General features: G+C 35.4%; 2 protein-coding genes across 3 annotated transcripts; both read left to right on the top strand.

Moving 5' to 3' along the window:
• Positions 1–813: 813 nt before the first annotated feature.
• Positions 814–5491, top strand: LOC142519545 (receptor-like protein kinase ANXUR1). 2 transcript variants are annotated; one of them, XM_075622594.1, is made up of 2 exons: positions 814–859; positions 2788–5491. In XM_075622594.1, the coding sequence occupies exons 1-2, from the start codon at positions 819–821 to the stop codon at positions 5312–5314; spliced, it is 2568 nt and encodes an 855-aa protein (XP_075478709.1). In that variant the 5' UTR covers positions 814–818; the 3' UTR covers positions 5315–5491. The 2 variants fall into 2 exon arrangements, with proteins under 2 accessions (XP_075478709.1, XP_075478708.1); XM_075622593.1 differs by lacking the exon at positions 814–859 and adding an exon at positions 2023–2437.
• Positions 5492–13914: 8423 nt separating this feature from the next.
• LOC142518752 (uncharacterized) lies at positions 13915–15035 on the top strand. The gene has a single exon (XM_075621565.1). The coding sequence runs from the start codon at positions 13959–13961 to the stop codon at positions 14958–14960; it is 1002 nt and encodes a 333-aa protein (XP_075477680.1). The 5' UTR covers positions 13915–13958; the 3' UTR covers positions 14961–15035.
• Positions 15036–17625: the final 2590 nt, after the last annotated feature.

The raw sequence follows: 17625 nt of genomic DNA, 5'->3' as shown, positions 1-17625 counted from the left end.
AACCGTCGATATTGACGACGGTTGTCGATCAAACCGTCGCCGATGAGATCGCGACAGTTTGATCATAACCGTCGTCGATCTAATCGGCGACGGTTTGATCGTAACCGTCGCTATTGGCGACGAGTATAAATAAACCGTCACTTATAGTCGCAAATTAGCTAAACTGTCGCTTAATTTAGTAGACGACTGTTTTATAAAAAACCGTCGCTTTGTTAAACAAAAACTGTCGCTATAAGGCGATGGTCAAAATACCCGTCGCACAAAATGGCGACGGGTTTGTTCTAACAGTCGTAATAATAGCGACATTTTTTGTTTAACAGTCGCTAAATTAGCGACGGTTATTGTTAAACCGTCGTATACTTTAGTCGACGATGATTAATTGAAAAACTGTCGGTAATATAGCGACGGTTTATATAAAACCGTCGCTATAAGGCGAAAGTCAACAAACCCGTCGCCAAGTTGGCGACGGGTTTGTTCTAATGGTCGCAATATTAGCGACAGTTTTTGTTAAACTGTCGCTATAATAGCGACGGTTTTTAAAAACTAAAAACCGTCAGCTGCATTTGTGAGGCGACGGTTTTATGTAAAATCGTCGGTGTTATAACGATTGTTAAACCGTCGCTTTTCCATCCGTTTTTTTGTAATAGAACAAATTTAACTTGCACTTAGTGCATCATAAATACAAAGCATCTTTAGTTTGAATCAGTTACGAAAAATGAAAAAAAAGTCAACTCTTGGAGTGGTTTTAATAAGTTATAAATTATACATATTCGGGAAGCAGTTCTCGTCTGCTTTCGTTTTTGTTTTGTTTTGGAGGCATGGGTCGTGGTCGAAGGTCTACGGCGATTTCCGGCTTCATGTACGTGTGGTTTTTTTTTTTTACGTGGTTTGCTTCTTCTTTTTTTCTTCTCGTTCTTTAGTTTTACATTTCTTGGCGCTTTGTTATGGGTTTTCGGTGATGGTTTTATCTGTTGTTAGCAAAGCATGAGTGTAATTGTAACGATGGGGAAACATTTTCGAGTCAATTTCATGTTCAAATGTTTCCTGGTATATTACTTGAACAAGTTTTGTCTAGTTTTTGTTTCAAACTTGTATTTGATTTGCTCTGTTTTCTTTGTGGATTCATATTTGTTTAAGGAAACATAAATTTTTTCAATTATTATTATTATTACTGCTAGGTTGCAAATTGATACGAAACATGCTGTTGTGAATGGAAATAATTAAAATAGTGTTGTTTTGAGGTATTGTTGTGTTTGATCTATCTATAAATTAAATTGAAATTATGGGGTGGAATATATGTTACGAATATTGTATAGTTTGGAACTGTTTTAGGTGTAATATTACATTTATTGGTTGAAAATAAAGGAACAATAACCAAGGAACATCGAGTTTGAATTACCTAAGTTAAATGTTCGATAAAATAACAATATGAACAAATAAGTGAAAGGAGATGGCTAATGGACTGGGACATAGTATTTTGTTCTTGGGTTGCAAGTTCTTCGTCCGATGTTTGTTTGAACCAAGCCCATTTGTATCTTTGTTGTTTGTTAGTTCGATTTCCATTGAAATTTTGATGAATAGAGGAGCTATGAAAGTTGAGTTATCGACTACTTGGATCAACATATTTCTTATATTTAGTGTCATTGGCATAAGTTGGAAATCTTGCCGAGGTAAATTTACTTAATTTCTATGGGTAACCTATGTTAAGATTTGGACATGTGTTTTTTGACCAAAATTGTGGGCAAAAAAATTATGCCTATGTTAACATTATCGTCCAATGCGAACGTCATCCAAATGGTGGCAAGAAAAATTTGAATTTACATCTGGTTTTCGCATTTGAAAAGTTTGCTGTACATAAAGCTCATTATTTCATTTGTTACACATTCCATCCTAGCTTTCTAAGCATCCCAAGTTCAAGAGAGAAACTCAATTGAGAAAAAAATTGAGTGATATTTAACTCACCACCAAGTTTAAATCCCTTGATATATCTCAACCGAATTCCGGTTCATTAATTTCATTTCCCTCATTCAATTCTTACGGAACGTCTCTGTTAACTCAACAAGCATTAACAATTTAATTACCCAATAAAGTGGCAATAAAGAAAAACCCAACATTAAGGCAACATAAATTCCAAACACCCCTTTTTATTTAATGCAACAAAAAAACATCATTAAATCTCAGTGAACAAATACTTAGAGAAACAGCGTAAGGTGAAACAAGAAAGTAATAAAAAAATACAAAATTATGAATATGAAAGGTGGTGTGGTTTTGTTTGGTTGCAAATGGCATTTTTGAGTGCAAAATCAGAAGCTCCTTCTCCATCACCGGCCCATAATTATAAACCACGGAACTACATAGTATATTTGTCGGAACCAACAACTGAAGGAGAAAGCCCCAAGGAACGATGCCTCAGAATTTTGTCTTCCGTGTTTCCTAGGTTAATTTCCGTCCTCATTACTATTATATTTTATACAAAAACTCTTGTGAGACGATATCGCAAATCAATTTTGTGAGACATATTTTTCTTTTGAATTTTCATTTGAAAACACTGATTAAATTGGTTTAATCCATTTGAGGAGAGATCAAGTGATTTATGATGTTTTGAATATATTTACTTTATTTCTGTGACAAAATACAAATGCTACTATATTTTCAGAAATGGTTCATTCGAGTTATTGCAATTAATGCCCGAGTTGAATTAATCTTCGGTTACTTTTAGTCATGAAAAATGGATCATTCTCTTAACGTCTTTCTGTTTTCTTCTTCATTTGAGTGTTTTCTTGACAGATATATAATTCTCGATTACGCGATGAACCGTAAAATCCGCAATTTTTTCTCGATCATCGTAATAGTTTCTTGTGCCTTATGCCAAGTTCATTCACAAAACAAGGCTACCAATGCTTCATCTGCATATACTGATTCATTTGTCTTGGCTTGTGGAGCCATAACTGATGCCACAGACGCCAATGGCAGAAAATGGATCCAAGACAACAAATTTCTTGCTTCTCTGGACGAATCTTCGTCGTCGTCGGCCGTGGCTCGATCCCAAGATCATTCATTGCCATCCACAGTTCCTTACATGACAGCAAGGATTTTTTATTCCAAAACCACTTATAGGTTCCCAGTTTCTCCCATGCTTCGTCACTGGATCAGGCTTCACTTTTATCCATCTTGGTACAAGAATCTTGATCCCTCGAATTCGTTTTTCTCGGTTACTGCAGGTGGCTTCACTCTGCTCAGCAATTTTAGTGCTTCCATAACAGCTCAAGCTCTCACACAGGCTTATATCGTGAGAGAATTTGCTTTAAGAAGGCTTGATTCTAATGCTCTTGATCTCACTTTCACACCATCTCCTACATATAATGGCTCTTTTGCTTTTGTCAATGGCGTTGAGGTCATTTCGATTCCGGAAATCTTCCACCCCGTGTCGATGATTGGATTTTCAGATAAAAATATGGAGACAGAACACCACACGTTTCAGACAATGTATCGGTTAAACGTTGGTGGGCAGTACATTCCAGCAAGTAAGGACTCGGGTTTAAACCGGACTTGGTATGATGATTCTCCTTATATATTTGGTGCCGCCTTTGGGGTGACTTCTGAGGCTGATAACAATGTAAGTATCAAGTACCCTTACGACGAATTGAAGTACATTGCGCCATATAACGTCTACAGAACAGCACGAAGCATGGGGCCTAATTCGAGTATCAACCAAAACTATAACCTCACATGGGTTTTTCGAATAGATGTTAATTTCACGTACCTTGTGAGGCTACATTTTTGTGAGTTTTACTTTGAAAAGGTGAATCAAAGGGTGTTTAGTGTATTTATTAACAGTCGAATGGCTGAGGAAGTGGTGGATGTGATTGCTTGGGCTAAAGGTAGAGGAGTGCCGGTATACAAAGATTTTGCTGTATATGTCAATGGTAGAACTGGTGACGATCAAATGTTGGTATCTTTGCAACCTAATATAGGAGTGAAACCTGAATACTATGATTCTGTCCTCAACGGACTCGAAATCTTTAAGTTCAACGATATGAAGGGAAATCTAGCGGGCCCGAATCCGGTGCCACAACTGGTTAAAACCGAGGCCGAGTTAAAACACGGAACTTCTGTTGCTACACCGAAGATGAGCAATCATGGCACAATCATAGGTTCTGTTCTAGGTTCACTGGTTGTATTTGGCCTTGTTGGCGGTCTTGTTTTTGTGAAGCAGGCAAAAAGTAGGACAGATGACGCATCATCTAGAATCGGTGGCTGGTTTCCAATCCACGGAAGCTCACATTCGTCTGGGACACGAACCACGAGTAAGAGCAGTCGAAGCAGCAGAATCTCAAATCTTGGCGGCGTCCACTGCAGGCACTTCACCTTAGCAGATCTACGACTTGCAACCGATAATTTTAGCGAGTCTAGTGTAATTGGTTTTGGAGGATTTGGGAAGGTCTACAGGGGATTCATCAATGGGAATACGAAGAAAGTTGCCATCAAGCGAGCGAACCCCTCTTCCGAACAAGGTGTCCATGAATTCTTGAATGAAATCGAGTTGCTCTCTAAACTAAGGCACCGGCATTTGGTCTCGTTGATCGGTGCTTGTGAAGAAAACGACGAGATGATACTAGTCTACGACTATATGGGTAACGGGACGCTGCGCGAACATCTTTACAATGGCGAAAATCCCCCCTTAACTTGGAGACAAAGATTGGATATATGCATTGGTGCTGCAAGAGGGATCCACTACCTTCATACGGGTGCAAGGTACACGATCATTCATCGGGACGTAAAGAGCACAAACATTCTTCTAGACGAGAAATGGGTTGCAAAGGTTTCGGATTTCGGGCTCTCGAAAACCGGTCCTACCCTCCATCAGACGCACATAAGCACGATAGTGAAAGGAAGTTTCGGGTACTTGGATCCGGAGTACTTCCGGAGACAGCAGCTGACAGATAAATCAGATGTGTACTCTTTCGGGGTCGTACTTTTTGAAGTGTTGTGTGGAAGGCCAGCCCTTAACCCAAACCTTCCGAAAGAACAAGTTAGTTTAGCAGATTGGGCACTTTCAAATCACAAGAGAGGTACTCTAGAGCAAATTGTGGATCAACATATCAGAGGGGAGATCAATCTGGAATGCTTGAAACACTTCGCCGAAACAGCAGCTAAATGCTTATCCGATCACGGCCTTGATCGGCCATCAATGGGATCGGTGCTTCGGAATCTCGAGTATTGTCTTCAACTACGAAATAACCCAGATGGACCACTGGTTGCGGCCGAGCTGAAGAAGGCCAACGACCCAATGCAATGTATGCAAGATTATTAGGTATCGAAGGGAAGGATATGATCTCGGTGGAATCCGAAGATCATCATAGTCAAGTGAATTTTAACTCTAGCTTTGGTGTGTTCAGCTTTTGATCAGATTCGGGTAGCTCAGATTGACAGATTCTATCGTTTTTCTCTAGCATTTATGTTGAATTGCTAAACTTCATCCTCGGCTTGATCTACACATTTGCAAAATATAATTCCTTTCAACTATTTTATTATCTAAATTATTTTTAATTGGCTTAATCTCACATAACTCTTTGCTACAAGTTATTCACGTGCAATTTTCAATACATAAATATCATATACTGGTAAAGAATCATGTGTTCCACATGTGAGCACGACTCGTACCATGTCTACGATAAAAAATAATATTTTTCAAAGACGAATTCGGATTGAAGATGAATATTAAAATACACAACCTTTGTTTTATCCCAAGTAGATATTCTATAATTAAAGATAAAGATAAATTGGTGTAGTTACTCTAATGAATTTAATTAACTAAGTACATTCAATTCCATCGTGCGTTTATAACCATGTAGCCATTTTGAAATCTCATATTCCATACTTGCTCTAATTTTTGGCAATCATTTTGCACCAAATATGCATGACCTACCAGTTCCCACGTTATAAAAAAAAGGTGGTTATCATATATGCATGGTCATTAAAATTAAATAACTTTTATTTAATTTTCTTAATTAACTTATTAGTTAATTCATTCTAGACCCTTTTAGAATATTTTATGAGAATTTTGTACATGTTAGTAGTCACTACTACCAGAACTATATTTAATTAGTAAATTAAAAATTCACTAAATAAATAATTGTGAACTCATTATATCGACGATCAGACAGCGTCGATATACCGAGAGTACAAGTCTTGCTCATATAATGAAAATTGAAAATTTCGAAGATCAAAATTTTCACTTACCATATTTGGCAGCTACCAATTTTTGTGAACTACTTCATCAAAATAGGCAGTTCCACTATCCTTGTGACGTCTACTAATTTAAAATGCTGCTAAAATTTTAAATTTTTTTTTGTAAAGCTCACATTTTCGAAAATAAACATTTAAATAGTTTGCACGCATGCAACCCTACTGCAAAATATGACATTTAAAAATAATCGTAAGCCATCGACAATTAAAATACAGTAGTTCAAAAATGTGCCAACTCGGCCCTTAGCCATGCATGAACGAAATTAAAACGAGTAAAATCCTGAAAGTCAATGTCATATCACAAACGTATAAAAATGTTCATGTCTACTCAAAGCTCATAAAACATGATGTGCGGAAAAGTGTGGTCCTTGAGTCGTGCGCGCACATTCAGCCATGCCTACTCAGAGTTCGGCACCTCCAGTTTCCTCGACCAAATGCTCACCTGCATCACACATGCCTAGTGAGTCTAAAGACTCAACACACCTGTACTGATAAATAACAAGTACATATACATGGCACACAACAGTGAAAAATAATGTAATCAACATACCTTTCATGAACTTTAAAAGCATAACGTAAAACGTGTCGTATAAAATCATAACGTGTCAAACATGTCTCAACATATCAACATATACGTATACATATTATTTTAATTGAATTCAGTTCATTAGTTGTGACTTTCCTATCAGTTCTATCGTATCAGCTCTATTCGATGGATCCATCTACGTATAACCGTAGTACCCGGCGGCGGGGACATCAACGACAGCATTCCCCGTCCACTGAGCCTTGGCCTCAACTCATAATATCTCATATAATCGTATTATTCACAACCAAATCTCATCCTTCAAAACGTGTCATCATATTCATCACTTAATAAAAACATGCATATACGTAAGTTTTCCTTAAAACCAAGCATGTACCGTATTTTTCTGTAATTACATAAAAATCATATACATGATGCATAAACATTAAAAACATGATAAATTTGTGCTTAGGTCACTGCCAGGAATAAAATCTCGACTCGGGTGCAAAATAACCATTTTGCCCCGGAAACCCAAAATGACCATTTTACCCATGGATCTCAAAATTTCGACCCGAAGCTTCCAAACTCCTTAAAACATTCCAAAACATAATTAAAAGTATTTCTTAGACGTAAGCTCGAGCCCGCTACAAAACTTAAACGATTCGTTTTAAAACTTGGACCGGGGTCCCGGTTTTAGCCCGAATCAACCCGAAACTTAACCAAATTTTTCTCAACTTAAACCGTGACTTAAACCTACATGACCAGCCTATAAAAAACCCATTCCAAAACACTTATGACCCACGAAACAAGCCCAAAGGTTGCTGGAAATCTCCAGCGTATGCACACAAATTTTCACAGCTTGCATAGCTTTACGATAAAAATCATATCTCCCTCGTTTCATATCAGAAAATTACGAATTTGCTATCGAATCGAAGATAACACAGAGTGCTACAAATCATATGTTTAACACATTTCCATAAAACCAACCTATAAGTCGTAGAATTCAAAATAACCGAGGGTGACGGGTTTTGTGACACAGAAATTTCACAACTTGCACAGCTTTACGGTAAAAATCATATCTCCCACGTTTCTTATCAGAAAATTACGAATTTGTTATCGAATCGAAGATAACACAGAGTGCTACAAATCATATGTTGAAAACATTTTGAGAAAACCAACGTATAAGTCACAGAATTTAAAATAACCGAGGGTGACGGGTTTTGTGACACGAAAATTTCACAGCTTGCGTAGCTTTACGATAAAAATCATATCTCCCTCGTTTCTTATCAGAAAATTACGAATTTACTATCGAATTGAAGATAACACAGAGTTCTACAAATCATATGTTGAACACATTTCCAGAAAATCAACTTATAAGTCCAGAATTCAAAATAACCGAGGGTGACGGGTTTTGTGACAAAATCTAACCATCGACTCCAGCCTATTGACACCCTTCCACCATCGTGTACAATCCTTAGAAACACAAAAATGATAACCCCTCGCACATATACAAGAACATGTGAGTTTTTAACAAAAAAGAATGCACATTCATGTCAATTCTTGCATAAAACCAAAGCTTCAACTAGCCGAAATAAATCCTCATGCATTCATATATATATCAGCAATAATTTTTGCGTGAATGAAGAGAAAACAAAGATACATGTGTGCCTTGATGATTATATGCTAGAAAGCTTGAAGGAATGCGCGTCGGGGAGGCACCGGAGAAGCGGGAATGATATTTTCTTGAAGGAAAAAGGGGTGGCCGATGGTTGCTGCTACAATTCTCCTTGAAAGTGACGAGGGAAGCTGCTGCAAATGGGGGTGTCGGCTGCTGGTGGTTAGGGGGTGATTAGGGTTAATTAAAATAGGTTTAGGTTAGGATAATGACACCTTAATGGGCCTCTAATCACATTTTAAAAGGATTAAAATATTTTGAGCCCATTTAACAATAAAACAACCCCAGCAAGCTCAAACACACTCCCGAAAAATAATTCGTTTTGGTACGTTTTTGAAAATATTGCCCGAGCCCTCAAAAAGTCTTTCGAATTGTTAAAATTTGCGTACCGCATAAAAATATAACCCGACGGGTAAAAATACCCAACCAATGCCTATTTTCAAAAATCATGCTTAAAACACTCCATATTAATTAATTAAAATTAATCATTCCATAAAAATTATTTTCTGAATATCCCCGGTCTCCGTTCCTCGATCGGGCGCGAAATGCAACTTAAAACTCTAATGCGTGAAACTTTAAATAATCATTAAATTAAACATATATATATTCATGTTAAAACCATGCATTTAATGTATTAAAATAATTTAATTAAAATACACAATAAATTGATAACTTGCATGCGTGTGATTTACGTGGACCTTCAAATTTTTTGGGACGTTACAATTCTTCCTCAATTAGCAATTAAGTTAACGTCCATTTGTTCCATCTTATGGAATCATCTTATAAACTCTTCTATAAGTATTTTGTTTGATCTCCATCAAACTACAATCGTCAAATTCAACTCCTTTAATTTTGACTTTCTCAACGGAAACACAAAATCTGATAGTTGTGTGACCCACAATAGTTCAGGGATACAGCTAGCCGTGGGTTCACATCCTCATGTGATTCAGAATAACATTTATTTTTATTCAGGCTTACCCTAATTAGCCTCATTATTTCCATCAGCTCCTTGATCATGAATGTCAGAACTCATTTTGATTGCACCTATCGGATCATGGTAAGAGCGTCTAGCAGCATCGCCCCATGATCCCCTAGGTATCGCTGATAGTGCCTACAAGAACCTTAAGTCATGGTTAGCGTACAGTATGGTCCCTTCATCACATAAATCTCGATCGAATTTGCAACCATTGGTATATCGAGAGTTGCATAGAATTCAATAACAATGTGATTTATCTTTAAGTACTAGCAGTGGCATGATATGTACAACTAGGAAAACACATTTCCCTAAAGCACATTTATTGCTCTGACTAGTGACTCCTTGCACTATTAACTCATCAGATCATATAAGATATCTTTACCCGTAGGCAAACGAGGAATCCCCGACTACAATGCACTTACTTCTATGTATTTCGTAACTACACCCAATCTCGCCACCTGATGATCCTCAATGGAGTCAGTAAACGGATCAAAGTGCATGCTAGTAAGTACAGCCCCTACATTGTCCCGGGTCAAAGGACTAATTGTGTATAACAATAACCACGGACTATTCCACTCGATAAGTGAGAACCACTTGAACAGTCCGAGGGAGGATTGTTCAGTCCATTATCATATGACCACCCATCTGTGTGAATGTACATATCAATGCCCTTGCTAATGAAATATGACGTTTACAACACATATGCTAGTCTCAAGCTCAAGCGACCTTTATCCTTATTTTTTACGGCTGATTCGACTATAAACTTATTTAGAATATACGATACACTTCCTAATGAGTTTCATGATCTTACGTTGCGAGGCAGACATCATGGTACCTAATATTTAATACAATCTTTTGTATCTTGTTAGGACATCCGCATAACACCCACCAACTCATCAAAAATCGTGGGGTCCACTGCCACATACTTATTATAACAACATATCTCTTTCAGCCACATTTCTTTTAACATTAAAACTCATTATTTATGGGTCTCACAGTCCACTCAATCATCTTAAATTTTTTTCATATTAAATAAAAATATTTTACAATATTTAAATCATTTTCTAGATGTTCCAAACGGCTATTTTACAATGACAATTTTGCAAAGATGATAATAATTGAAAATCACATTAATCGAAATGAGAAATCCTAAAAATCGCATGAGCCCGAGGAAGGAAGATCCGCCGCAAAGCGGCCGCAACTGTCGTGCGTCAAAAGTTTCGACGCTATGTGGTTTTGTTGTTGTACGCCAGCACTCTCTCGCTTTGATTTGGCACTGAACCTCGCACACCAACTGCTTGAGATTGTGTTAAATATCTGTGAGATATTATGTGATCTTCGAATGATGAAGTTTGTTTATGTGACAGCTCCAGTCCATCAAATGCAGCAATACCATCCGCTTGGTGTATTAGAAAATTGTTCGGCAAAGTGAGCGGAACTTTTTGATGGTTTGAGTCTCAAAACCAAAACTCCCGTTCAAGTAGAGGTGTGTAGTTAGCTGAAGTGATATGCGATGGTCATTCATATTTGTTATTTCTTTTTTTGTCTTGGTGGGATGAGCCTGAGTAATCTGATCGGCCATGGCTTGACCAGGTGGGATGAGCCCGGGTGTCCTAACTTGGCCTGTGAGTACTTTTGATCTGGTAGGATAAACTCATATCAGGCGATCTGCACACACTCAACAACAAAATGTCAGTGAGGAGTCAAGAAAGTTTTTGAGCGTCAAAATTATGAAGTTAATTATTAGAAGAAATATTATATAATATAACAAAAAATTTACTTTTAATATCAAATTTTGATATATTTTAGATTTCTTTTTGTAAGTTTTAATTCAATCTATCCAAATTGTTTTTTGTACATATGCTTCAATTCTTTTATATATATTGTAGGGGGATAATTGACCTATTTTATATTTTTATATTAATATGAAAAAATTAGGATAAATATTTTTTGGTGTTTTATGATTGATATTTGAATGTTTAAATACATTAGAACTGTACTATTCTGATTTTGGAATTCATTGGATTATTTTTAAAAATTCCAGCTTATTGAATTAGAGATTTTTGAATTTTAGTATAGCATAATTGATATTTGGACTTTGCTATGGGAGTATGAGTTAAAGATGTATATTAATATTGAAAATTTAAAATACGAACTTTTATTTAAAATACAAAGTTTGAAAATTTAGAAAAATTAGTTGCTTCGTTTAGAGTTATTTAAAGCTAAAAAATATGATGTTTTCTTGTTTGTATTGTTATTTTTATCATCACTATGTCTGATTTTTATTTGGGGATACATAACTGAATTTAATATTTTTTTTAAAATTATCTTTATATCATCGAATTTATTATTATTTTTTTATATGAATACAAAAGGCCAATTTTATTTTCACACCGTGCCCTTCAAAGTCTAGGACCGGCCTTGATCGTGTTAAAGAAAAATCCAGTCGACGGTGTCATTTAATTAATGTGCTTAGACTAGGTTTTAGCATTTGTGTTCTCTTCTCACATTGCTCACACTCACATAAAACTCATCGTAAATAATTAAATCTCTGGATTGAATATATCTCATTAGTTTTACAAGAGTCTATTAGTAACATAAAACTACACTACATTTTCCTAGCATCTTCGTTAGATTTTGAAGCGCTTAGCTGCGGTTAATGACATTGTATACCTATGTTTTCCTAAGCTGTAACAAATTGGAAAAAAGTCTTTGGAAATCTGAATGAGCTGGAATAGAATTTTCTACTCTGGTGTATGTATCTTGTCTCAGTTTTTTGTCCCGGCCATTGATGGAATACCTCAATTTTATAATTAGGCCTCAAGTTTTTTTCCCTTCATGTATGGAACAATCCAATATCTTTTATTCATTTTTGTAAAAAAAAAACGCGCTTAAGCGCAAAGCGCAAATGAGCATCGATCTAAATTAAATATTGTTTGATTTGTATTTAAAATTATCGAATTTACATTGAGCTTGAAGGTTTATGAATATGTATTTGTGTTATATTCGAGTTCTAATTATTTCTTTTGATAGTCACTAATATTTATTGTACACAATAAATTGAGTAGGTCTCTTGTGAGATTGTCTCACGAATTTTTATCTGTGAGACGGGTCAACCATACCGATATTCACAATAAAAAGTAATACCCTTAGCATAAAAAAAGTAATACTTTTTCATGGATGACCCAAATAAGAGATCCGTCTCACAAAATACGACCAGTGAGACCGTCTCACACAAGTTTTTGCCAAATAAATTTCCTAAGGTCCTAAACAATTGCTTATGATCTTATACATTGAAATATCTTATATATTATGGACGACTCCGAAATATGAAACAAAAAAATCCAAAACTAAATACATCCAATAGATAACAATCCATCATTTTCTTTGCATGTGATAACCAACTAAAGATAATTGCTTCATCTTATCTTGCTCTCTGTTGTTAATTTTAAATTTTTTATTATATAAAAAATATATTTCCATATTTATCTAGCACATGTTATTTAGATCCAATTTCCAATTCCCAATATAATATAAAAATATGCTGCATGTGTTATCGACTCTTTTTAACCGTTTAGTTAATATAATACTTATTTTACATTATTAATTACTTAAGGTCCTAAACAGTTACTCATGCATTTATATTTGTTGATAATTACAAGTAAACATTTATTGAAATAAATCTTATATTAATAAAAATCACCTCACAGATATCAAATATTTAAATAATTATTTGATGAAATATTTAATAATAGAAAATATATATAATAAATAGAAAATATAAATCAAATATAAAGTACTATTTCATGTGTCCTTTTAGTTTTCTCATTAAATCTCCTTTTATAGTGCACATGTAGCTTGTTGGTATTTATATAATTTTTTCGTAATCATTTTATATATATTTGTAAGTTTATTTTTAGTAATGATTAAATTAAAAATTTTCTTCTCATGGAATACGGATATATATAGGAGTAATGATTGATTTTGAAATTTTAAAGTTTTTTTTCTAAAAATTCTACTTAATTTGTTATCAATATTTTTTCTTTTAGCTATCACTCTATATTTATTTTTTGATAAAGATTAGGAATTGATATTTGTTTGTTTTATTCCAAGTTGACAAGATAAAGATAAATTGGTAAGGTGACTGACTACTCTCTTCAATTTCATTGTTGCATTATAACCATATGCACCCGTTGTTCCACGAATGCCCATGCAATTCGACAAAATAAGAAAATTCACCATGCAAAAAACTTTGATCCACGATCAAGAATCGAATGATGATAATATATATGACAAAATCCAACACCAATTATCTCATTGAATTAAGAAAGCATATTGGCCATTGTTTCAAATACAAATGAACGACTCCCTTTACAAGAAAATTCCTGACTTGACAAAAACAACCACAAAGCACAGTTCCTAAAATAAGGAAGCTTTCTCACTTTTGAACGGCCATCCTATTTTCATTCACAACTTTCAACTATACCTAACCAATCCCATCCCAAATATACTTCCCATTTTCCCACCAAATCCCTATGTTATTTTCTTGTATGTTTCTCCAATATTGCATAAAAATGGAACCCCAAAACAAATTCATGCTTCTTTTCATCTCTTTCTACCTTGTTGTTTCATGCAGCTCGGCACGGCCTCAGTTTTCGCCCACGGTTTCGCCAAGCCTGCAGCCTGATCAATCCTCGGAAGAATCAGCACCTGTCCCTTTGGCTGGACCTGCATTCGTGCCTTCATCATCGCCCGAATCAGCATCTGTCCCGTCTCCATCCCCTGGACCTGCATCTGTGTCTTCATCTTCTCCTGAATCAGCGTCCCTCCCATCTCCGTTCACCGGGCAAGCTTCTGCTCCATCAATATCACCATCACCTGCTACAGATTCTCCGAACTATGTTTCATTCCCTCCTTCTATCTCTGACTCTCCATCATATTCCATGTTTCCAGACGCCGACGGGCCATCTGAATCCAACGGCCCCTCTTCATTCGATATCTCAACAGTGCTTTCGTCAGTTAAACCATCAGAATCCGACGGCCCTTCTCCATTCGATATCTCAAAATTGTTTTCGTCAGTAAAAGTTGATCCAGACGTCGAGAAAATCTGTGAATCCACAGATCACCCTGCCCTTTGCATTGCCACAGTTGCTCCCTTGCTCAAAGGCGAAAACATTGATGTAAAGTCTGTTCTTGAAGTCGCCATTAAAGCCAGCTCCACTTTCACACAATTTGTCCTGTCATTAGCGAAGAAGTTAGCTGAAAAACCCGGAACCCCGCCTGAGATGAAATCCATTCTCAACGACTGTAAGGACAGCTACGACACCGCCCTGTCTAACTTCGAGGAGACTGCCACTGCTTTATCTCAGGGCGATATAGGCACCATGAACAGCATGCTCAGCGCTGTGATGACATTCGTCGGAGATTGCGAGGACTCATTTGATGGGCTTGGGATCGAATCCCCGTTAATGGACTATTCTGATAAGTTGACTAACATGACAAGCAATTGTCTCGCCATTGTTTCGCTCATGAATTGATTGGTCCTAAGTTCTTGCAAATGTTTTCCCCTCCACCGTTGTCCGAAATTCATCAGCTGAAGCGTTTCCCTTGTCTGTTAGTTTTGGTTTACGTTATACATTTCATGTTCTGATAAATTTCTTAGATGTTATTGTTCATTAGATTGTCTTGTTAGATTAATTCATTAAATTATTTAAAATAATTTAATTATTGTTAACATATTTCATTAAGATAATTGTGGTAGACGTCTCATTCTTAAACGAATATAAATCAAGAATATTATATTGATTAAGATTATAAATATGTTGAAATTTGATTTATCATATCACGGAGAGACATAATCAAGATCTGTCAAATCTCGAGTTTTTCTATGATGGTTAGAGTACATCTATAAATAGTGGCATACAAGTTCCTAAAATCTATGTAGCTTTCTCATAATACACCATCTCATAAATTTCATGAACGCTTAGAAGATCTATGTTTTCGGTGTTCATGAAATCTCGTCAGTTACAGTTTCAAATTCAACATCAATCGCTAGATGTTAGATTTCGTTCATATTTATAATTCACTATATTGATCTTTACGTGTTATGTTTGCGCGAAGGTAGATCAAATTTAGTTCTTCATTATGCTAATATTTCTAACCGTTGATATAAAAGTGATTTTGTCTCCTTATATTTTTGAGATTTCATCCGGCAAAATTATTGAAATTTATACTCGTGATTTTTTTAATATAAATTTTGACATAATTTTCTTAATTAAAATTAAGATGAAATTTAATTTCAAAATTGCACTTGTAACCCTTCAAAATTGTTGAAATTTGCCACCTAACCTATGCCATTGGCCGGAGAACAAAGTCGGTTTTTTAGCTAGAAAATCGTGCCTGCAGCTTTCTCGATTTTTTGTCTGTTTTGGCTGGAAATTATTCCGATCCAAGGCCAAATCCAACAGTCCTTACAATGCAACATTAATCCAGTGAAAGTCTTCCATTTACTAATATCCAAATTCCTTCAATTTCCTCTCCTAGAGACGATGATCATTCATCATCTACTTGTATTGAACGAGACCCGAGAAAAAAAAAGATATGTGATATCATGTAAATGTACTAGATGAGATAAGACGTTCATAGCTAAATATGAGGCCTCAACATTAAATGTATAACGTAAACCAAAACTAACAGACAAGGGAAACGCTTCAGCTGATAAATTTCTTAGATGTTATTGTTCATTAGATTGTCTTGTTAGATTAATTCATTAAATTATTTAAAATAATTTAATTATTGTTAACATATTTCATTAAGATAATTGTGATAGACGTCTCATTCTTAAAAGAATATAAATCAAGAATATTATATTGATTAAGATTATAAATATGTTGAAATTTGATTTATCATATCTCGGAGAGACATAATCAAGATCTGTCAAATCTCGAGTTTTTCTATGATGGTTAGAGTACAGCTATAAATAGTGGCATACAAGTTCCTAAAATCTATGTAGCTTTCTCATAATACACCATCTCATAAATTTCATGATCGCTTAGAAGATCTATGTTTTCGGTGTTAATGAAATCTCGTCAGTTACAGTTTCAAATTCAACATCAATCGCTAGATGTTAGATTTCGTTCATATTTATAATTCAATATAATGATCTTTACGTGTTATGTTTGCGCGAAGGTAGATCAAATTTAGTTCATCATTATGCTAATATTTCTAACCGTTGATATAAAAGTGATTTTGTCTCCTTATATTTTTGAGATTTCATCCGGCAAAATTATTGAAATTTATACTCGTGATTTTTTTAATCATAAATTTTGACATAATTTTCTTAATTAAAATTAAGATGAAATTTAATTTCAAAATTGCACTTGTAACCCTTCAAAATTGTTGAAATTTGCCACCGTATCGAACCAGATTCCAGCAATTAAATTTACCGGCCTAAAACCCATGCCAGAGCGACCAACCTACGCCATTGATCGGAGAACAAAGTCGGTTTTTTAGCTAGAAAATCGTGCCTCCAGCTTTCTCGATTTTTTGTCTGTTTTGGCTGGAAATTATTCCGATCCAAGGCCAAATCCAACAGTCCTTACAATGCAACATTAATCCAGTGAAAGTCTTCCATTTACCAATATCCAAATTCCTTCAATTTCCTCTCCTAGAGACGATCATCATTCATCATCTACTTGTATTGAACGAGATCCGAGAAAAAAAAGATATGTGAATATCATGTAAATGTACTAGATGAGATAAGACGTTCATAGCTAAATATGAGACCTTATCAGCTAGATATATTGGAGTATCCAGGTACAAAATTTGGAAGTCAGAATCATCATTTTCAGGAAAAATGGTTTCAGAAATTTTATTGGTTTGAGTATTCGCCTTCAACAAATATTGTTTCTATTCTTTTCTTTTTCTGAATGATGTTAATTCATCTAATATCTCTGTTCTGGTCAGTGAAGGATTTGACAATTGGAAAAGGGTGAATCAAGGAAAAAACATGTGCTTTTCTTGCTCATATTGGTTTTGCAGCTTCTTCGCCTCATACTATGTGTGAGAGAAGAGCTGAAAATTTGATGAGGCACTCACAACATATTGATAAAGTGATGCATAAAAAATCTTCTGCATTTGAGCACCTCAATTGTATCTGTTCGGTGGCTAGGACTTCAAGGTTGTGCACTTAGAGGTAACGAT

This window comes from Primulina tabacum, chromosome 11 (assembly GCF_025594145.1).
Source record: "Primulina tabacum isolate GXHZ01 chromosome 11, ASM2559414v2, whole genome shotgun sequence".
NCBI lineage: Eukaryota > Viridiplantae > Streptophyta > Magnoliopsida > Lamiales > Gesneriaceae > Primulina > Primulina tabacum.
This window is presented reverse-complemented; position numbering and strand designations above follow the sequence as displayed.

Bases quoted from the DNA above. Each gene is read 5' to 3' on its own strand.
- LOC142519545 (XM_075622593.1), top strand. From the start codon at position 2,283: ATGGCATTTTTGAGTGCAAAATCAGAAGCTCCTTCTCCATCACCGGCC. The intron at 2,438-2,787 runs GTTAATTTCCGT...TTTTCTTGACAG, and splicing joins TTGTCTTCCGTGTTTCCTAG to ATATATAATTCTCGATTACG.
- LOC142518752 (XM_075621565.1), top strand. From the start codon at position 13,959: ATGTTATTTTCTTGTATGTTTCTCCAATATTGCATAAAAATGGAACCC.